Here is a 23595-nt window from a genome sequence, read left to right on the forward strand (position 1 = left end):
TGGTTTATTTTACCAATGCTTAATGTTATTTAACCCTTAGAGTGCTGAATACTTGCGGCCTATGCGGTCCGTACGGACAGCGCGCAGCCAGCACTGACGATCGCTGTGGACGGAGTACTTTTTCGCTAGACTGAACTCTGTTGATTGACTATTCAAAGCGTAAATCGTAATAAGTTATAGTAATTCTTTTGCACGAGATTAAATGATTCAAGAGCGTTATTTTTTAGTATTAATTATTTATTATAAGCATAAGTTAATAATTCAGTTGTGTGTGAAAAATTGCAAAACAATTATCGATACATAATCCGACATCGCATTTTCTGCATTCGTATTGCGTGTCGCTCCTTCTCTTATTTTTCACACAAACAAGACATTTTCTTCTTGATAATTGTGCTGTGCCCGCATGATTAGGGCATTTTGATGGAAAATGCCTATCAATTAAAGGAAATGGTAAATCCTCAGACTTTCTCTTTCCTCCTCTTACCATGCTTCTACGTTGGAAATATTTTCGTAAAATCTCTTATCAACGCTAAATGAAATTCACTAAATTTTTGTTTCGAAGCAGTAGATTTTTGATATAAAATGTATGTATTATATATAGCTAAATCCAACAAGTGGAAAAATAATTTTTTGTACCACTTTATAGTTTCCCATAGGGAATTAAGTGTATTCAAAATCATATCAACTCTATCTACAGCACCCATGTTGGAATTATAGTTGGCAATACATGATGGTTTCTTCTTATATAATTCTGTACGATAATCTCTTTTCTCAGATTCAATCAATGCAGCTGCATGTGCAGAAGACAACATCCAAACCTCCTTTTTATCATGCCATTTCATTGCCAATAAAATGCCAGTCGATCTGTAGCACATTTCTCCTCTCTTCAACTTTTCTTCCATGTGGGGCATATCTCTCCTATTTTTACGAATGGTTCCAAATGCGTTGGTTTTGTTTTCATGTAATAAGGTATATAAATGTGGACTCGTGTACCAATTATCCGCAATTAGTGTATGGCCCTTTTCAAGATATGGCTGAAGCAGCATCATCACATCTCCAGAAATTCCAATGGCTGTGTTACTTCCACTAATGTTTGTTTTTTGTCCAGTATAACTTATGAAGTCCAATACATAATTAGTTTTACAGTCACTAAGGAGAAATAATTTAATGCCGAACCTACTTCTCTTGGATGGTATAAACTGTTTAAAATAACATCTGCCCTTGTACAGCAATAGACTTTCGTCGACGCATAGATTTTCGTAAGGTGCAAATGACCGCGAAAAGGAAATCTTTAATTTATCGATTACTGGTCGTATTTTTGCTAAAGAATCGTCACTTGCTGCATTATTATCGTTAAAGTGCAATATTTGTAATAATACCACGTATCGATCTCGTGCCATTATTTTGCAGAAAATATTGCCTTTCAACAGTTCGTCCGTAGACCGATATTCTCTCAAAGACAGCTTCTACGAACGCGGCATTAGCATTGAAATGCATAAAAATACGTACATTTCAGGGACTGAAACATCCTTCCAATTCGTCAAAAGGGAATTCTTTTTATATGCTGTACACTGTTGTACGCATTTGAAATAATTGTTTGCCTGCTCGGTAATTTGAGCGACTAATTCTTCCGAAAATATCATTTGAAAGGCGTCTAAAGGTGTTGATTCTGGGTTCAGATTTCCTTTTACTCCTGCATTTTGTTCGTCAAAGATATGTAGTTTAGGCATTAAATTCGTTTTTGATCACAATAATATTCCTGTTTGGTGAGAGATCTCGATATTTGCAGGAACTCCTGAACTTTCCTCTTCTGAAGATGTACTTAGTGTTCCGGGCCGTTTTCTATTCATTCTTCTTTGATCGATCGATTCTTCACTGTTTGATGATGGTGAATCAAACTGGTACACATCATTCATCAAATCGCCTGAATCGTAATCTTCTATTTCGCTGTCGTCTCTTGTAAAATATTCCTCAATATTACTTGCCATTTTGAAGAGTGTCACAAGTAAAAGATAATCAAATAGATTATATAGGGCACTATCGTGAATATAGATTATATAGGGCATTATCTTGGACTCTCCGGTACGTGACGAGCCTCTGAGGTTCTTGGAAGTTGTTATAAATTGTCTTTATGCCGCGGATTTTCTGGGTGTCCTCGGTCGTTGTCCGGTATGGAACAGTCCGCGAAACAGATGCGACTGTCCGCAAAACAGGTAGACAACTGTTATAACGAGGCATTATTGGCATTTGTTTACTGCCGTTACTAAGAAATGCATTTATATTTATCTCACACAAACGTAATAGTATTACTTCTGCGTAGGTGTTCGGAAAAATTGACAAACGCATATATGCGTCCTTAGTCCATGCCGGACACTTACAAAAAATGCATATATGTGTCCTTAGTCCACACCGATAGCTTTCGCCAGACGCATATATGCGTCCATAGCACTCTAAGGGTTAAAGAACACTCCATTTTGTATTTTTAACACAAATATGAAACACTTGCTTTTTTGATAACTTCGGCAAAATATTAAACTTGACAGTTTTTCGAACGCACTTTAATATCATTGGTTTAAATTTTTCCTGGACATAACTCAAAAACGTTATGTTGAGAACACACTTTCATTTTCATGTGCACCCTATTTCTATAATCAACCAATTATTTATTCTTTATTAAATTTATTAGCTTTTAAATATAAATTTATAGTTTTCTACGGTTAATAGGACTAGCGAATAATTGTTTTTGTAGCAATATTACCAGATGGCTATGAACCCAAATTTTTAGCTGTAGTCACTCTGTAGTTGCTCCTGTTTTGTATGTGAATACTGAATGTTGACATTCAACATGGCGGCATGTCGTCAGTGCTGTGCTGTGTCGTGGTGAGTTTTATAAATCTTTTTAAAGCTATTCGATTATGAGCTTTGCAATGAAACATTTATAATTAGCAGAATTATTTGCTTCCTGACAATTGTATATATATTTTATATGCATACGGGACTTTGATAAATCATTATGATACCCAAAGAAACGAGTGACCTCATAAAAAATTAGATTCTCGTAACTAGCGAGCATGTAAAATATTTCAGATTTTTGTTTGGGTACATCCTATAAACAGTTATCGTTATATTGAATTCAATATTATCTTGCATGAAATTCCGTTGAATGAAACGTCTGTTTATTTACTTTTTAAAGAAACTTGTAATTGCTTATATTGTTACATATATTTCAAACATTTTCATGTGGGTGTTCAAGTATTGCATCCCATTTACAGTAAAGTTCGAGAATTATGATTTAAATGATAAATTAATGATAACGATGTTTTGACTAATTGCATCATATCGATAAATGAGACTTTGAATACGAGTAAAATTTCGAAAAATAAATAAAAGGCAATGAAGAAACAGTGCCAGTTGGAGTATAAAAAGTCAATGTCAAACTGGCAGTCAATTATTGTAAATATCTTATTTATCTCATATGTAACCACAAATAGATCACAAGAAATATATTTTAGAATGCTATATATATTTGAATATTGTGGGTTGAAAAATATATATAATAACCTATATATACAAATGAGATATTATTCCTTTTATTTCTGATAACAATTTTTTTACTTTAGTTAGAATAACACTTCTGTTCTGATTTATGATAGCTAATTTTTTAATTTTGCATGTTGTAAAAGTTTATAATTACAAATTAAAATCATAATAAGAAACAAATAATTTAATTTTATATTCCAATATGTTTATAAAATAATCTATTACTACAAATGTATAATACTTTATCTAAGATACATAAACAATATTGTTTATTTTTTTATTTTAACATAAAGAATCTTCTTTAGATATAATCATATAACTTAGTATATTATTGTAGATACTTTTTTAAGTATTAAGAGGAAAAGTAATTACTTACTATTATTTTCATAAAGCTCATAATCATTATGATAATACATTTTTATTTCTCTAATGTGTGCTTGATTATATTAATTAAATAAATGTTTTTTATTTCAGCTTGTGTAATTGTTAGTTTAGGACATTTTTGAAACCAAGGCTCACTGTAAATTCCATAATTAAATGCTGAAGAAAGAAACGCTAACATAGAAATATTGGAACAACACAATCACACTCAGCACGCATTGAAGACATCTGAGGATTTTCAAGTCAACATTTATCTTTTAAATCTCCTATGTTTTTTGATTTACTCCTTTTATAAAGGATGACTGCTGTTTAAAAGGAACACAGTTGTTCTAGTGTACGCTAAATTGAGTAAATATCAAACAGTTGTTATAACATGTGCATACATATATGGAAAGTATCAATGGTCTATGACGTGCTAAGAATTTTGTACTTGTATTAATTCGTAAATCAACATTAACTATATTGTTCATTTGTATATTGTGTACACAAGCTTTGTGAGAAAGAGTTAGGTGAGCTATAAAGTGACCGTGATTGTGATTGCGGCTGAGATTGTGCTGCTCTTGACTAATAAAACACTTGTATTCGTATTTAAAGAGTGCCAATTTTGCACAGAGTTGCCTGGGTACTCTCTTATAAATAATTTATGACAAACGTCAAAATACTTTCAAACCCTTCCTTCCACTTCTTGGTCACACAAAGGAGCCTGCAGCATTTTAAGAAACCTCTCTTCCTCTGTATTAAGTTCTTGTAACATTATAATAGTGAATGAAGATATAAGGTACCAAGAACCGTTCTGTGATATCTATGTTAACACTTAAATAATTGAAAAGACTAAAAATTTCTAAATATAAGTATATATATATAAATATATATTGTGGTGAAACAGAAGTGAACATAAAAGAAATTAAGTAATTGTTTCAAGAAAAGAGGAAAACTTATACGTAAAGATTACATTTAAAATTCTGCAAATTCGAGACAATGTCCAAAAATCCTCAGTGGAAAACGTTCCAGCCGCCAATCATGAACTCTGACCCTGCAATACTTGATTACAAGTCTATGACTATACCAAGTCCCAAAGTTATAGGGATCACATCAACCAACAACCAATATCTACAGAAATGGTACCAATCATAGTGGTGATCATTATATGATGGATTCACCTCCTGGGAATGGAAAAAATTCTATACAATATGCCGGTTATCCCAACACTAAAATGTCACGTAATGAAGTTACCAGATTTCCTTTTGGAACATTTACAGGAATGGAAGGAAGTACTGGCTATACAGAAGAGCCAACAACAAATAATTCTACTTATCAAGATCAATTTGAGAATCAAGGACCTCGAGAAACTGGAATAATCGAAAAATTATTAGTAAGGATCTTGTTACTTATTCTTTATTAGCTTTTTAATATTTGTTTTACCATATAATAATTACAATACTATTATTTTCTTTTAGCATTCATATGGATTTATACAGTGCTGTGAAAGACAAGCAAGGTTGTTCTTTCATTTTAGCCAATTTAGTGGTAATATAGAACACTTAAAAATTGGAGATCCCGTTGAATTTGAAATGACTTATGATCGACGGACAGGCAAACCTATTGCTAGTATTGTTAGTAAGATTGCTCCAGAAGTGGTTAGTATATCACTAATATATTTACACAAAAATGATCTGAAGTATTAAATATAATATATAAGGAGCACAGAATCACATAAATATATGATATAGGTGCTAAATGAAGAAAGAGTACTTGGAAATGTAACAACAGAATTGCATACAAATGGTGATACACAAGGACGTATCAGTTATGAAAATCGTGGAGAGTGTTTTTTTCTGCCATATACGAAAGATGATGTTGAAGGAAATGTTACTTTACGTGCTGGTGACAGAGTGTCATTTCAAATTGCTGAGACTCAACGGTAAATCATTTATTTATTATCAACTTTTATCATATTTATACATTATAAATTGTCGCAGAATACAGAGTTAATGCAATACTGCTAATTACAGTGGAAATTTGGGTGCATGTCATGTAAGGTTGGAAAATCCAACACGTCCAGTTCGCTATCGTGGAGTTGTATGCTCGATGAAAGAAAATTTCGGCTTCATTGAACGTGCTGACGTAGTTAAGGAAATTTTCTTTCACTTTAGCGAAGCTAAATCTATGAAAGAAGAACTTAGACTAGGAGATGACGTTGAATTTACAATACAAATACGAAATGTATAAATATTTTCTTCATTCTACATGAACAATTATCGTGCGCGTTTCGTTGAGATAAATTTAATTATTGTTAATATTTCAGGGTAAAGAAGTAGCTTGTAATATTACTAAGCTACCACCTGGTTCAATAGTTTTTGAAGAAGTTAGCAATGAAGTAGTAAAAGGACAAGTATTGAAACCTCTGGAAAGGGGCACTGCAGCTCGTCATCAGAATGATCCATTGCCTGGAAGAATTCGATATAGAGATACACAGCATTCTGAAGTTGAGATTCCTTTTGGTGATAAAGATCAAAAAGGAGATTTTACTCTCAGGTATATTTATAGAATATTTTTATTCATTTTTAATTTTCATTGAAATAATTATGACTTTATATTTGTAGACATGGGGACTGGGTCCAATTTCGTATTGCTACAGATACTAGAGATCAACTCAAGAGAGCTACTGAAATTTTATTGTTATCTGAATCTTTTACTGTATCCGGCGAAAGACGAGAACAAGGCATTATAGTTACACTCAAAGATGGATTTGGCTTTTATTGTTGTGTAGATCGAGATACACGACTTTTTTTCCACTTTAATGAAGTCTTGGATGTTGATAGAGAAATTAGTGTAGGAGATGAGGTCGAATTCACAGTAATTCAAGTAAGTATGATTTACATATTTTTCGAAATTATTTTAACATTTTAAATATATTTTAATTAATTATCTTTACATTAGGACCCATCCTCTTCATTTTCAAACAATCGACAAAGTGCAATTAGGTTGAAGCATTTACCAGCTGGTACAGTTCAATTCGAAACAATTATAGAAAAAGATTTATTGGGTACTATAATTCAGGGTATAAATGGTGTTGTACCTGGTCTTATTGGATATACAAAAGAAAATCAACAAAAGAGCGTTATTTTCTTTAGTAAAGATTGTGATCCTAAGAATATTCCAAGACTTGGTGACAAGGTATATTAATATATATATATATGTACTATTGTAATTTTATTAATGCATTTCTTTTAAAGTATTAGTGTTTCAGGTTCAATTTAGTATCTGTCAAGTAAAACGAAATAAAGAACTTGTTGCAGTTGACATATCTCTAGTGAACTCTTCTGGTGAAAAAACTCAAAATGGTAACAAAAATTGAATGATCAAGTTTGTCAAGGTTTCATTGCTGCACTTAAAGATGGATTTGGTTTTATTGAGACTGTAAATCATGATAAAGAAATATTTTTTCACTTCAGGTGAATAATTAACATATACGTATTTAAGAAAATATTATTATATTTCTATTTTTTTATCATCTTTTTATATTTTCATCATTTCTATTTTCTAGCAATTTTGAAGGAGATGTAGGAGCTTTGGAAGTAGGAGCTGATATTGAATGTACGATCAGTTCTGGAAATAATAGAGGTAATGGTGGTTGCGTAGCCGCGGAATACGTCACATTGCTACCTCGTGGAAGCATTCCTAGCCAACGCCAGTTAGCGAAGTACTTGATGGAACGGTTATTAGACCTTAAGTGCAAATCCTGACCAGGCAGAGTATGCTGGCTTAATAAAGATAAATGCCGCTAATGAAGACGAAGATACTCCGGAATATGAATTTAGAATTATGGGACTTGTCAACAAACGAGAACTATTACAAGCTGGTGATCCTGTACAATTACAGGTTGATTCGGCAGGTCACGCCTGTAATATCGTAGCAGTTAGGAGGAAAAGAGGAGAGCAACAGTTGATGCAGTGAAAGGTCCTTTCGGTTTTCTTGCTTATGAAGTTGATGAGGGTAAGAAGTTATTTTTCCACATGAGCGAAGTTCGAGATCATGCAATACTTCAACCAGGAGATCAGGTTGAATTCGTTTTGATTACGAATCAACGTACTGGTAAATCATCTGCATGCAATGTAACGCGATTAAGGTGAATTTTTTAAATTGTTTACTTAAATATTTTCTTTTCATTAATATCTTGATTAATTGGTATATCATTCTATTTTCTTTATTATACAGTGATGCAGTTCAACAACGACCCGAACGTCTGATCAGCCGTTTACGTACTACATCTTTGGAAGACACAGGTCCTAAATTAACAATAGTTAGACAACCAAGAGGGCCAGACGGCACACGTGGATTTAGTCAGGAAAGATCCCAGCATACCCCTGGTGCCATCCAAGAGTAATGTCGTATTGAAAGGATTATTGCTTATCCAAATTGTAATCTACATTACTTGTTTTTAGTCCATACACTTCGGTACCGAGATTATTATTATTATAAGCATCGTAAACATTTGCCAAATTGAGACTAATGTGACAACAATAATAACATTGATAATAATCAATTGGATTTTCTTGTTGAGAAAAGAATATAAAATAAAACACAACGAGTCATTTTATCATCTTATAAAGTATGAAGATAATCAGAAAGGCAGTTTGTCTGAACCATTTCAATTTCTTTAAAAAATTTACTGAAAATCTTTTTTTCGAGAAGCATGTAGATTTTTATAATTGTGAACAATGGTTACGAAATATTATTAAAACTTTTAATTACTACATTTTCTTTTCAATAAAAAATTTTAAGATATTTCCTTCATTCAGTTTATTATAGGTACAGTTATAGATTGGAAAATAATTTAACATTGAACTGTTTGACAACCTGTCTGTTTGTAACGTTCAAAGATAATGTCCCGTCTGTCTTTATAAAAATATACGTACATGTTGATAAAATCTTTATTTATATTATTTTCTTTAGAATATTTGTTTTACCCGTAATGTGTATTGCGATCAGTTAAAATAATGTATAATAGTCGGAAATGAAATCATATGCAATACACGGCATATGTGATAATATTAATTGGCCATATAATCAAAAAAATCGAAGAAGACGCATTCGTATTATTTACTAAAATTTGTGAATTTACATAATTTTTTAATGGAAGAAGCAGACATGTGTTTTCTACTACATAAATTATTGTAACATGTTACTCTATTGAGGAGAAAGTGTCTATGAATTTGTAAAAAAAGTTACAACTGGCCAATTGTTTGTCCTAGATAATATATAACATATAAATATATATACATGTCGTTAAGTTCCTGATGCAGTCTCGTGTTATAAAATCAAACTAGTATTACGGATTCAGTCGATATATAATACAAAAAATTACAAAAAGTACTTATGCGAAGAATAAAAAAATTGCATTTTATAAGTTCTGCCATCAGAAACAGCAAGCGAGGTACACGTGGCATTATGTAGAAAATAGGAAAGGAGTAAAATAACAACTTGCATTAACGCAAGCACGATACAAACTAAACGTTTGTCAAAAACTCATGGATCCAACACATCATGTGCATACATATTGTAAAATTATTGATGAATAAACAGTGAAAATATCAGATATATCTTCTTTCTATGAATTTCAGAGATTTAAACAATATATAAAAAATTGAGATTTCTATAGATTATAATTTTTTTAATGAATATTATTTGTAAGTAGTATTTTAATAATTTTTTAAAATATTTCTAGTAACAAGACGATTATCATATATACAATATATTTATTATGTATGTACAAAGATGTGTAAATTTTCGCAAAATATGTTTATTTTTTGTACTTAATATGTATTTGATTTTTGATAGATTAAAAGAAGGTAAATTACAAATTAAATTACAACACACTCGTAAGGAAATGGTCCTCGAAAACGTTGGTTATTTGGTCCTGGGCAAGCTGCAAAATGTATCATTTCATTAAAAAATGTTTTGTTATATTTTCTATTTACTAGTCTTATTCTATTTTATATCAAAACAATACTTCAATTTTAAATAATATATTATTAGCATTTTTAAATAATTGAAAATTGAGCAGATTGTGTTTAGTACCGAATTGAATAGTTATCAATTAGTTAGTAAAATATATGTCTGCAAAGTTTATAATTATAATCATTACTTATCGATGATAATAATGACTAACGTTTATCACAATGTGGTCCGTAATAACCAGTTCCTTCGCAGCGACATTTAAATCCAGGATCTGATGATATTTGCAAACATGATCCTCCATTCAAACAAGGTTTCGATCTATAACATATATCACTACGCCTACCTAAAAAATAATAATAAAATAATAAAAAGCAATCGGTTAATTCTCCCAGTATTAATATTGGATACTTATATGTATTCGTCTAAGTATCTATGAACAAGTTTAACAGTGATATTTAATATCGTGGATAAAATTAACAGGTAAGTTATTACCTCTTAACGCTTCTTTGCAATCTTCGTTAGTATTGTATCTGTATTCAGAAGAACAACCGTAACCGCATCTGCATTGTGCATTATAGATACGACATCCATATTGCATTTGATCCAAATCGCAAGCTTTTGATAATGTGCCTATTATTTAAACCAAATCGAAGTACTTAGTAAATATACATATAACAATATGATACAGCACATAATAATCAAATTCTAACTATTCGTCGTATCTTTTATGTTATTTTCATAAATATCAATATGTATATCATTTAAACTATAAAAAAGACACAAAGTAATTAATTTTTTAGTTCCCTTCTTTTATTAAGAATAGCATGGAAATATATAATTTAATACATCTTAAGAGTAGTATGGAAATATATAATTTAATACCATATTCATATTGTATTTTATGTGTGATTCTGGAAACAACAATAAGCGGAATATAAAACGTTTACCATCGGATTAAATGACAATAGCATAAAAAAATACTACTTCTATCAGTAGATGATAAATAAGTCTCTATATGAAATCAATTATGTAACTTCTAATATAACTAAGTGGATTAAAACTTAGTGAAATTAAATGAATATTCATTTGGAAATAGAACAAACTTTATTAGTAATAAAAATAATTTTGTATTACGAAATAATGCGATAAATATTGAAACAATAAGTTATAAATTGCACATTTTCTACAACATTTTCTGTTCGCAGTGAATATATCTGCAGTTTATTTACCCTGAAAAGATAATGCTACGAAGAAACACGCTGCCAGAGGCAACTACATATTTGTACCGGATGTGTCCACTGCACTTCCCACTTGTCTAGATTGATAAACATTTAACGAGATAAAGCATGTCTGCGCGGGTTAATTAATTTTCGGGTATGCATCAGAAATTACTATTATTTTCTTCTATAAATAAATTCATGCTTAAATATATTTCTTCTTATTCATGCAAAAGACGAAATTTAATTGTAAACATATTTCATAAGGTACAATCGAGAAGAAACGTGGAATGTGCATCATTGAAAGTACGCTTTATTATCGTGACACATTATCTGTCTACTCGGTGAACCCGAGATGTTTCTTTTAACAGAACGGTTGCATTTATTTTATCTTAAGCAAATTACTATTAGAGAGTTACTATTCAACATTTAAATCAACGTTGTTTAAGGAAAGTAGTACAAATAATATCATACAAAAATAACTTTTCCATGATCTTAAAATAAAATCTATCGCCTTCAAATTTAAAAATTTATTAATGTAATTTTTATATTTCTTAAGGTCATCTTTATACAATTGATGAAGACACGCATGCAGAAGTAAGTTATTATGAAATGATAAAATACAGTTGCAATATGCCGATTAAATTAGAAGAAAAATTTTCATAGTGATAACATACCGCCATATAAATTACGTTATCGTAAGCGAAATATCGATTTCTCGATCCTCTCTGATATGTTTAATCAGTATGAAAATTCTAGTGAAACGCAAGTAACGTGTTCGTACCTATAATAACGAGTAGCAGAATTATTGGTAGTATCAGTCTTGGTAGCATGATGGGCTTAAAGCTCTCACAAAATCCGGGGGAGAACTGTTCCGATAACGATAATCCAGATAATTGTAGATGTCAGAAGACAGAGATCGACGACCAGCGCCTGCAGCTGGGCTATTACTTGAACTCAGTAGGGTTAAAGGTCGTTCGTTAAAGGGGTTCTTTACATTCACTATCGCGAGGATAAAATTTGTGCTCCAATGCAACGTTCCCTATGTCAGCTTATCTATACTCGCTGAACGCGTCAACTGAACTGAACTCCGACAGCCGACTCCGGACAGCAGCAGGGCAACACCTCTTAATGACTATGACTATTAACTAAATGCGGACTAACGCGCTTAGAGTATACCCACCAGACTCTACTAAGCTGAAGAACCATGCGTGGGGTGTAAAATAAGCCACTGACTATATATAATATATTTCTAACAAACATATACATATAGATTTACAATTTCATTTGTTCTACCGATATGAATTATTATTTATATTTTGGACTTTTGTTCAGTTAATTTTAAATTTAGTACTTTTTCAAAATTTGTTATAATTTTTTATTATCAATATCGTTCATTTGTGCATTTATATATTATTTTAAACAAAATAACGAGAGAGGTCTTGAGATTCCGAACTAATATGACCTGAGACACGGAACGTTATATCGGTCGGGATTAGCCCCAGTCCGTTATATGATTCCGCACATGTTTTTCTAAACAGAACACATGGTCGGCAGAAAAACATTATTAGCTCTTTACTTTGTAAATAACTAAAATATCTTTTATAGTTGAAATAGAATGCCAACGAACGTTAATTTTTACCATATTTCTCTTATATTGTACATTTTTGCAATGACACTTATTTTTTTAAGTAAATTTAGTGCCAATATTAACGCTGGGTGGTTAGGGAAGTACATTATCACATTTTAAAGTTCGATAACATTTGACACGTACAGTCATAATTCCGGAAGTAGATGTAGCTTACAGTTTACAGTACGGAACGTGTATAATTTATTCGTTCAATTTTCTTTTGTGGATAGTTGTTTATAAGATAAGGATAATCAGTTTCAAAAATGTAATACGAACATATTTAATTTTGCGTATAAACTAAGATTATGATATCGTAATAAAATAAAAAATTAGGTCAAGGCAATTTATTAATTAGAATAATAATTTATTAGAGAAGAACATAATCTCTCTTTTGAGACTTGGACGGATTATAAAAAATTTAAGACTTCATTTACAATGTATAAGTACATTCGAGTATTAGTACTGTGAATATTTCACACAAATATTTCATGTTTTATGCAGATATTTAAAATATTTCAACACATATAACAGATATAAAAGTTTATAACAATGATTTTAATTATTTTTCTAAATATATGTGTATCTGATATTTTGCATGTAATTCATTATATCATCAAAGGCAAATCTTCTTGTTTATTTATATTCTAAAAGAACAATATTTATGTAAAATATAATTTTATGTTATACATAAAAGAATTAAAATATTAACTGTTAGTACCTTACATGAATGTTTGATCATGTTGTTCATGAATCATTGTTGCTCTTCTAGATTGAACTATACCACTTTGTCTATTATACAATTCTCGTACCAAGTTGTCCTTTTCTTGTTCAAGTAATGCTATCCGTTGGCTTTTTTTACTGACTTCCTAATTTTTAATCATCAAATGTGAATTAAATATATTATTAATTACATATATATTTATTTCATTTACCTCTGTTAGTCTATGATTCTGTTGCTTTAACCTAGATAATATATCTTGCTGAAGTTGGGTCGATGTAGGAGTGCTAAGAAACGCAAGATTCATGTGAAGAGGAAGTCCACCACGTTCCCAACTACTTATTAGTGCAGCTAAGTGTCTGTTGACTTCTAAGACACGAGCACGTTGTAATTCTAAACGTTCTTGCTGTGCCTCTGTCCATTGTTCCTAAATAAAATCATACATGTTAACACAGAATATTTCAGATAATTTTATAAAGTTGGAAAGCATATTTGATACCACATGAGATCCCATACGCCCAAGATGTTTAATTTTTTCCTGAGTAGCAGATATTTGTTTCAAATACCATTCTCTAGCTTTGTCAACTGCAGCTAGACCTTGAAGTAATACATCTTTCTCTTGTTCAATCTGTTTCATTCTTTTCATCTAAAAAAGAGAGCTATCAAATAGTTACTGCTGTTAAAAATTAAGAAACAGGCTTCCCAACTATGTATTAAAATATAATATAAACATATTATATACTATGCTGAATTTAGTATAAATTATATTATGGTCTACATGTTAATAATCACCAAATTTCATGCATACCCAAAACCAATCACCAATCGTTAGTTGGGAATCCTAGAGAAGAATATCTTTTACCATATTTATCAATACCATTCTGCCATGACGCCTGGAGTTCCTGCGTCTATTTAATGGTTTCTTAGGCTGTAAGCCAACTTGATTATTTTGCAACTCAACTGCTTTACCATCTCCCAATACTCTGGTTGGTCTTAATAATGTTCTAGTGTCAGATCTATAATTTACCGTTGGTAATTGTCTTTTTTCTATAGCTTTATCATCATTCATTAACAAACCCATCTGCCAATTTTGTAATACAGTTCGAATTTCAGATTTGTCAAAATTTCTTTCTGAATTAATAGTTCTAGCTTCTAATGCAACACCCATCGTGGAGGTTTAGGAGTCCATATGCCTTATTTAGCTTCAATTCAGGACCACCTCTACTATCCATTAATTCTAAGTGTATGATTAACATCTTTTCGACCTGCTAATAATTGTGGCATGCTTAAGGTACGTTGCTGTGATATAGCATTATTTGGCCTAATAGTTGCTGTATTTGGAGATGTCCATGTTGTTTTATTTTGATTATCAGGTATAAGTATTGGAGCAGATGGCGGTCTATTTGGTTGACCATCATGTTTTTTAGAGTCACCATCTGTTTGAATTTGTAGCAAACATATCTTGAGTCCTGTACAAAATCTTTCAAAAGACAATAATCCATTAGGTGGAGTGACTTTTTTAAGGCTGTCCAAAACACCTTTTGGTAGACCTTGCGTTCCATCATCTTGCCATCTGCCTTCAATATCAGAAAATTTTACAAACCCTGTATTTTGGTCATCCATTATATCAAAAAGTGTACGCATAGCGGTGACAAAGTGCTTTGGTAGTCCATCCGCGCTCGAAGTTTGTATTTGCGCCATATTTATATGCAAGCGTATTTAAAATATAGTTATTAAGAAAACATACATTCATTTAAATATTCCAGACTCATATATTACCTTCCTGGTAGTGGAAGGTATAACATTGTTTCTTTTAAGGAATATTTGTCCGATTAGTCATTTCGTTAATTAAATATTGTTTCATTCATCTGATAAATGTTTTTTTGTTTATTTAACATTTATTAAAGTGTACTGCCAAATTATTAGTAGAATTATTTGTGCCAAATATGAATACACTTAAGGCGTTTTGAATACATTTTCCTTTTTTGTATTTTATTAACAGTTAACTTTTTGATAACCTCTTTAAACCTTCGATTGTATGCAACTAAATATGAACGCAACAGATGAAACAGGTGTGTCGAAGTACGAATCTATCTAGAACGTACTACAGTTATTTTACTCATAGAAACAGTTCTTAAAGTATGATATTTAATTTATATACGCATAATATATACATATATAACTTAAACAATATATGAAATTAATATATTACAAAAATAATCATGATATTTTGATGTTTGATAAATAAAAGAAATAAGATGCTAACTATAAATTTTTGAATTTTATTTATCGATTGTTGATACGTATTTGTCGCAGGGATCTCGATAAAGCAAAAAAAGATAATTGTTAATATCAAAAAACATGTTATAGACCGTATCAAAGAGAAAATCAGACGAGTTTTTTAAAACAATACGATTCACACGTAACAGGATATTTTATGATGAAAGTAAATATGTTAGTATATTAAAACTTTTGATTACTATACTTCACATAATTTTTTATTCATTTTCATTCTACTCAGTGCAACTTTAGTAATCTTCTAATTTAAATATCGTTTTCTACAAGCATAGACAACTGTGCATATTTCATATACATATTGCTAAACTCTATAATTGTATACGTACAATTGTATACATAATTGTGTACATAATTGTATACATAATTTCTAATTTTGATAGTTCTATTCGCAGACTACGTTTACAGAAATAACGTTCATGAGTTAACAACAATATTGTCAGAAGAATAGTTTTTATTCTGATTTTTTATTGGTTTCTCAGGCGACTCGACATTAGGACTTCTATCAACATCGCTGTCAGAAGACGAAGAATCTTGAGGTAATTCGATACCTTGCGTTAAAAGGCTGGTTATCCTCTCAACGTCCACCGTATCATCCTGTTCGTGTATCTTCTTTGGGCATTTGAGACGATACAGAGGTCACCCCTAAGTTCACTGACTACCGCCGTGATTTTTTGAGCGTCCGTGAGAACTTCCACTGATTGAGTGTAGGGATTATAGCGTAATCCAAATGGTCGTTGTATTTGGTTCGCAAATGTTCTAAAAGCAGAAATTGATATTCCTTTTACAATCTTCTTTTTTATTGTATTTTTATTTCAATATTTTAGAATTTTGGAATATTTTTATTATATTTTAATATTTTAAAATTTCGGAAGAATAAAGTATGTACAACATTACCGCATTTTTTCTTTTGCTTCTTCAAAGCTATCCGTGTAATAATACGCATTTTGAAACGCGGTAATGATGCATTCTTGCTTGCAAGTCACTTCTGGATCGAATCGGAACGTCTTCTCAGGAACGGACACAGCATGTTTCAGTTCCGCGACAGAAGACAATAAACCAGCTCCGTAAACGCGAAGTATACCATCTTGCTTGCATAATCCAAATTCCACCGTAAAGAAATAAAGCTAAAAACAAAAATAAAACAAGGACGAGCTCAACATAGTTAATGACTTCTACAATTAAAGCTAAAACAAAATACAATCTTCTTGTTTTCTGAATTTTCTTCTTATTTATAAATATTAATTTCTTTAATATGACGTTCTTTACACTCGTGAAATGAGCTTTTATAAATTTTTGATGAAAGTAAGAAACTACCTGGAGCATAGAACACTTACAGTAGCCAATTTATTGATGTCCTCGTCCGGCTCAAGCGAAGCAAGTCCAAGTTCCTGCGAGAATTGTGCGAAACTTGGATTCGCCAGAAGCGGCATGTGCCCTAACAATTCGTGACAGCAGTCCCTATAAATAATTCAATAGAGTTAAAAGAAAAAAGGAAAAATACAAAGAAGAAATGGTAAGAAAATATGTTTACAGCTTTATTTTTATTCTTTAATTTTATCTAGCTTTACTTTTATCTATATTATCTATTTGCTGTATGTACAACATATTTATGTTATTTGATATGATTTATACACTTTTAAATTACTCACGGTTCAGGCGTATAAAAAGGATCGGATGAATGTCGAATGTATTGTGTACAATGAAATACTCGAAAAGCAAGACCGGCCAAAAAATCTCTTGGTGTAAGGTAGCCTGCTACGGGTCGAAGTTGAAATCCAGTTGTTCCTAATAGTATCATAGACAAATTGTATTTGTTTATTTTTCATTCATTTCTAATTAAAATAATTCTATTATCATTAATCGTATACTTACGTTTCAAGAAAACGTTTACATCTTGCAACTGTGGTATATTATCCTCTCTGTCGATCAAATATGAAGTTTATTTAAATTAATTATGTTTGATATCATTTGATTTAATCCTCAAAAGAATCTTTACCTATAGCCACAGTATTTCTCCAGTTTTGGCCAATTTTCCAGATATTCCTTACAAGCATGTTTTTGATAAAGCTGATGCAATTCGCGGAAAACGGTTCCCCTATAGAAAACGAATGTTATTCATTGATAAATTTTAAGAACATAAAATTGCAAAGAATTATTTATAAATATTATTAACGATGATGTTAAGTTTTAAATTAATTGGCGTTAAATCTTCTCATTCTTGAATATGTCTCGTAGGTTTCAACGAAACTAGATTACTTATCCACGCTATATACACATCTGGAGAAAATCGTATTGGGGAAGTCACTCGAAGATCGCGAGGATAATTAAATAAGGACAATTAAGGAGTGCATTCCAGCGGCCAATCTTGGCTGATTCATACGTCCGTAGGCGACGGGTGAAGTTAGCTTTCCTTGTTATACTGGTAGAACTAGGATATCGTTTCGTAATTGAAGGAAATCTTGCGAAGTTATCAAAAGAATTTGTTCTTCTCCGTCATAGATTGCTTTCATGTTTGTCGAAGCACGTACGAAGATTTCTTGCAATGAGCGAAAGTTTTATCAGAAACTTCATACACACAACGAACATATTTATTTTTATCGGAACAATGTTAAAACATCTTTTTAACAAATAAAAAAAAAAAAAAAGAAAATACGTAACGCATTGATGTAAATTTACGAACCAAGTTCTGATCTCCTCTGGCGTGTATTGAACGCGAGGAATTGGTTGACCACTAAAAGAAAATTAATGTTAGTAGTGTTTTATATCGTAATTTATAATTATATTTTTTTTTCGTAAAAGATCGTTGATTTTTTTTTAACGTACTATCTGTAATTGTTTGCGATATCCGCGAATTGCACACGACGTTTGCGATACACCGGGTCTTTAAAGCCCTGGAAATATTGAATTAAACGTATTATATAATGTTGCATATATCTTAGGTACTACGTATTTAACAAGAGAACAGTGTTTGAAAACCGAAACGTACTGGATGATCCGCGTCTAATTCGGATCCGTACATGAGCACATTTTTGAGCTTGATCTAGATCCGATATTTTTCGTGGAAACCAGGGCATATCTACTTCGCTGAAATCTATAAAGTTTGAACATGATCAGCACTTGTTGGTTCAGGAAAGTTTTTTATTTTCAAAGTGATTTTGATTGTAAAAGATCATTCAACGAAATTGCTCTAAAAGAATTATCGTTCGATGAAATGATCGTTTAAATTTTAAATTTATAGTAAAAATTAATAGTAGGTATTATAAACTTCTAATTGATAGTAAAAAAGTTAGAAGTTTAAGTACAAAATTTAAACAATGTAAAATGATATTTAACGAAGAAATAAAATCTATTAATGACTTACCAAAACTCGGAGCGGCAGAAAGTGATGGAGCATGAGGAATATTTCCTGTTTGCTCGTACTGTGCCAAATTAATGGCAGCGACTTCTCGGCTCAACATCCTCGTCAACTGTTCCATTCTTTTCGAATCACATTCAACATCGACGAGAATTTCGAATTCGGAGCCGCGACGCAATGATTTCCGTGACTCGATATGAATAACATTCACACCCAGATCCTTTACGGAATATTGATTTAAAAATACATTGGTACATTTTCATGAAAGTTTCTACGCATTCTAATGTTTCTAATGTTAGAGGACACTTTAAAAAGATGTTACAGATATCTTTATTGACTATAAGGATTCTGTAATTGGTAAATAATCAAATATCGATTTTTAAAGAAAGGTAAGTGTTAATAAAGTAATGTTAACATATTTTTATGAAAAATGACAGATTAAAAAATGTATTATTATTTATATGTATGCAAGAATAAATTTTCAAAATTCTATTTCCTTTCTGACCCTAACGTGGGTGAGATAAACGTGCGTGAGAGTGGGTGGATATTAGGCCCTGTGTAATATTGTTAAACATCATACCTGAAAAACTTGCAGAGCTCGTGCCAAGCCACCGATTTGGTTTTCAAGGAAAAACGACAGAATTTTTATTATCGCTGTTTGATTTCCGCTCAACCATGGGGATCTGAACGAATCAGAGAACATATCCATGTGTTACGTTTAACTTTACACACACTCAAACCGCCTTTTCCCTCGTTATTTGCTTCGATTTTCTACATTGTCTTAAGTCACGTAATAATCTTAGAATGAAATACATATAGGTACGAGAAAAGGTCTCAAGAAAAGGAGGATTAGAAAGATTGCTCCAGCTTGGAACAATTAAGAAACTCGGAACATGAATTTGTCGAAGAAGAAAGAACAACGAGTTAAAAAAGGCATTTTATATTTTGTAACAACAGTTCAAAAATCAACGCACATCGCTCGACTTATGTATGGGACTTCCTTCTTTAATGGCCCAGTGTTCGCCTCTTCTGTATAGCCACACCCCGAGAAGGCCCTTTCCGGAACCACTCATACTGATCCTCGATTCAAACTGAACAAACTTTCTAATTAAATTTCAACAAAATTTTCTATCTATACTGTAACATATAATATTTTCGCTCACCAATAAGAAAATCAATCGAACGATGCAAGTAAGTATTTCTATTTAAAAATCTATCTAAATGTTGAACTTGGATAACACTGAAACAGTTTCTCTCGACGGAATCGGCAATAGCTGTTAATCCAATGAATCGTCCCTCTAAGCACCGCGTGCGACAGTGTCCCGGTACCAGTGTCTTCTGCTCTTCTTAAGACCTCGGTCCCCTCCGTGTACGTGTCCTTCTCAATGACGATCTGTTCGCGATTGGTCGACGCACAGTAGTACGAAGTTCCCCATTGGTCGGATAAGACTTTCATGGGGTTGAAGAAGAGAGTGTTGGCTCACCCCATTTAACGGCAACTGTGCCGGTTCCACGATGTATTCTGTGTGACGTCACTGGAGTGCACGAAATGTGGGTGGCGCAAGAACTAGCAACGGTGAATGGGAGAAGAGATTGCAAGGTCTTCGAAACAGGGATGTTATACTTTTCTTTCGGTACCCCTCTTCGCTATTCTCCAAAGATTTCTTCCCTTCCATCCGCACCATACGTTTATACTCAGAGTTTCTGGGCCAAGTGAAATTAGTCTACCATGGAAAAGACACGAATCCAACCATCGATTTACCGAGTTCACGCTTTTCCGCGTTCATTTAGCAACTCGTGATACTTCCTTCGACTTTGACTTTGTTTTGGTAACAATTACATCATCGAAGATTTTTCGGATTTCTTTCTCGATATTTATTTTTCTGTTTAAATATATAATGTTGTTAGTCACAAGTTAATAACGGGCACACGTTTCAATTGTTATTAAATATCAGCAAGTATATGTCTGTAATAGACGACGTGTCGTAGAAAATGTTACGCAATTTATCGTATTATTAACATTTCTGAATTACTAAATCCACGATTGTGAAAATATTGTGAAACGATATCGCGAGTGAGTGTGAACCACATACCTAAATGGAGAAGTGCTTTTAGAGAAGTGTAATCTTCTTCGGAGAATTTAATTTTTTTCGTTCTTTTCCGTTTCTTTTTTTCAACGAGACAATCATTCTCGCTTTTGTGTATCTTTTCCACAGAACAAAGAGGCTGTTTAATAAAAGCTCGAACAGCCGAGAACACTCCTCCGCCTCGTGGCAAAGCAGATGCAGCACATTACCAATGTCCATCACTTACGACTATCAGCTAGCACCCTTGTTGAATTATACCGAGCGTTCCTCTGGCATTAAGAGAATTTGAGTATCGTTCGATCTGCGGAGAGAATCTTTCGTTTATCTGCCCCGTCTGCCAGTCACTAAATCGTCGCGGAAAATATCTTTTGGATTATTTTTTCAGGCAATATTGATAAATAGCGAGATTTAACTAGTAGATAAGAGACACTGTGTTATAATGTTTTGCTGAAACAATCGGTCGCATCGATTTTCGATACATTCTGTTGTTTAAAGTGTTAAGGTGTTGAGACTGTGTTACTTTAGTAACACGAGAATAATTAAAAGTACCGATGGAATCTTGACAAAAAATCGAAAGCTTTTAGTAAGATAGTTTTGCTTTTTGCAGAAAATATTTTACTACATTGTACAAAGTTTCTTTTCGATACTTCCGTGTTGTTTCGTATATTTAAGTGAGCTTAAACTGAGAATGGCTGTTACATTTGTTAATTAATTTTTTTTTCTGTGATTGTTCTCTCACCTAACAGACCTATACCTTAGACACAATGAGAGAAGAGAGAAAGTGAGTGTTTCGTCCAAGATCTGCTAGTATGGACTCTTCAGTAAGGCTCTCACTTAACAGTTCTGTGATTGTTATTATGGTTATTTAAAAAATTTCTTTATAATAAGAGTAAATATAAAGATACATATGCATTTATACTTGTGATATTAAAAAAAAGATGATATTCTGGCATTTGTGTAAATACTTATCTTTTTTGCATCTAATTGCATAATTATGAAATATTAACATATGTATAATTATAGTACTGAAACACAAAAAAAAGATAAGTGTTGTAGTCATAATATCAGCTTAGATACTTATTCCTATTTTATGTTAAATTTTTTAATTTTTCGTATCTTTCTGTACTCGATAAAAATTTTATTTTTGGGCGGTCCATGTAGTATATGTCGTATGAACATAAGTAATTATTGTACTATTCATCCTTTACCCGTATCGCCAAATTCACTTCCCATTCACAGAGATTCTACAAAGCATGATATCTCTTATCATACTGTCGTCCTTTGAGCCCAAAGTCCAACATTTGTAATTTGCTTCTGTTGTTTTACTAATAACTTTAAGATTAAGATATCGTTGAAACACAAAGTACCAATTCGATCTTTATCTAAGAAACGAAATCCTTTATACAAATTTTTGTACAACATCAACGATATAATTATAACAACTTGTTTTCTAAGCACACGGATTAAATTGGTCGATACCCCTTCTTTTTTCTTGTTTAGTGCCAGGATCTATAAATATGCTTCCTTGGAAAGGCGTGCGAGCCATGTATGCATACATATATTTCGTCTTTATGGATCTATCAAACAACTTACGATAATAATATAGATTTTGTTCGAAACTAATGTCAATTTCATGAATATTACTTTAATAAAAAATCAATGCAAGCATCTTAATATTTTTATACTAAACTTTAAATATTGAACGCGTAGATCAATTCGATGGTTTCTTAAATATAACTAATATTTTATTTATGGTTAGTGTAATATAAATTTAATACTCCGTTGGAAGAAGCAAGATTGGCTTGGGTTGGCAAACTGGGTCATTTATATGTAAGCCTAATCTTTGTTATTGTTCTAGGCTTCTATAAAGTCTGGAAAGCTTATAAGAGGTCTATACTTATCAACGTATATATATTACGTTATATTACATTATAATCGCTCGTTAAGTCAAACATTTGAAACTTTACCCAATAGAAATAAGAATTCGTTTCGAAGAAATTCAAGAGTGAAATCTCGCTTGGGTTGTCAACGACCCAGTTTGCTTACGGAGGGCTAATCATCGAAACCGTCTCTTTAAACCTTCACCACTTTTTTCAAATACTACATTCTATCGCAAAAAATGTGTCGTAGTTTGGATTCGATGGATTCTTCTGTATCTTTCCCTACTTCTTCGATCATTTTAACGTGCCAGATTAAAATGAGACGAATTAAACAAGTTGAAAATTAGAATCTGTAGCCAAGTTTGAAAAATATAGTATATATTGCAAGACGTCTTAATGAAGATACAAACTTGTTGCTTTTGTAACCTTCCAGACACAAGATCTTATGCAACAAAATCACTACTTCTCATTTCTTCTTCTGTATGCTTACATACCATCTCTTTTCCATGTCATCAGCAACTTAATTCA

At 31.9% G+C, this 23595-nt stretch overlaps 4 protein-coding genes and 1 pseudogene across 4 annotated transcripts; 1 reads left to right on the forward strand and 4 right to left on the reverse strand.

The window, feature by feature from the left end:
- Positions 1-396: 396 nt before the first annotated feature.
- Positions 397-1793, reverse strand: LOC117233460 (annotated as a pseudogene).
- Positions 1794-2730: 937 nt separating this feature from the next.
- LOC117233458 (cold shock domain-containing protein E1-like) lies at positions 2731-9199 on the forward strand. Its single transcript, XM_033493787.1, is given in 16 exon segments — positions 2731-2880; positions 4015-5004; positions 5006-5293; positions 5379-5558; positions 5652-5842; positions 5934-6144; positions 6227-6456; positions 6525-6786; positions 6862-7098; positions 7172-7274; positions 7277-7376; positions 7469-7602; positions 7605-7649; positions 7652-7848; positions 7851-8050; positions 8140-9199. Coding segments are annotated over 15 exon segments (2652 nt in total). The 5' UTR covers positions 2731-2880; positions 4015-4899; the 3' UTR covers positions 8309-9199.
- A 466-nt stretch (positions 9200-9665) lies between these two features.
- On the reverse strand, positions 9666-12386 carry LOC117233462 (platelet endothelial aggregation receptor 1-like). Its single transcript, XM_033493794.1, has 4 exons — positions 11884-12386; positions 10375-10512; positions 10094-10225; positions 9666-9850 (listed from the first exon to the last, which is right to left on the reverse strand). The coding sequence occupies exons 1-4, from the start codon at positions 11930-11932 to the stop codon at positions 9786-9788; spliced, it is 384 nt and encodes a 127-aa protein (XP_033349685.1). The 5' UTR covers positions 11933-12386; the 3' UTR covers positions 9666-9785.
- A 292-nt stretch (positions 12387-12678) lies between these two features.
- LOC117233463 (suppressor APC domain-containing protein 2) lies at positions 12679-15563 on the reverse strand. The gene is given in 8 exon segments (XM_033493795.1): positions 12679-13373; positions 13448-13595; positions 13662-13874; positions 13947-14093; positions 14310-14617; positions 14620-14631; positions 14634-14692; positions 14694-15563. Coding segments are annotated over 7 exon segments (1341 nt in total). The 5' UTR covers positions 15149-15563; the 3' UTR covers positions 12679-13373; position 13448.
- Positions 15564-15927: 364 nt separating this feature from the next.
- On the reverse strand, positions 15928-20999 carry LOC117233459 (tryptophan 5-hydroxylase 1). The gene is given in 16 exon segments (XM_033493788.1): positions 15928-16074; positions 16105-16359; positions 16362-16501; positions 16640-16869; positions 17080-17203; positions 17395-17530; positions 17618-17664; positions 17742-17840; positions 18426-18476; positions 18569-18636; positions 18732-18773; positions 18775-18836; positions 19107-19320; positions 19681-19729; positions 19731-19783; positions 20075-20999. Coding segments are annotated over 15 exon segments (1614 nt in total). The 5' UTR covers positions 20174-20999; the 3' UTR covers positions 15928-16074; positions 16105-16159.
- Between the last annotated feature and the right edge of the window lie 2596 nt (positions 21000-23595).

This window comes from Bombus vosnesenskii, unplaced genomic scaffold (assembly GCF_011952255.1).
Source record: "Bombus vosnesenskii isolate JDL3184/JDL3185 unplaced genomic scaffold, Bvos_JDL3184-5_v1.1 scf7180000013295, whole genome shotgun sequence".
Taxonomy (NCBI): Eukaryota; Metazoa; Arthropoda; class Insecta; order Hymenoptera; family Apidae; genus Bombus; species Bombus vosnesenskii.

Bases quoted from the DNA above. Each gene is read 5' to 3' on its own strand.
- LOC117233462 (XM_033493794.1), bottom strand. From the start codon at position 11,932: ATGCTACCAAGACTGATACTACCAATAATTCTGCTACTCGTTATTATA. The intron at 10,226-10,374 runs GTAATAACTTAC...ATTATTTTTTAG, and splicing joins TTGCAAAGAAGCGTTAAGAG to GTAGGCGTAGTGATATATGT. The intron at 9,851-10,093 runs GTTAGTCATTAT...TACATTTTGCAG, and splicing joins CGGACCACATTGTGATAAAC to CTTGCCCAGGACCAAATAAC.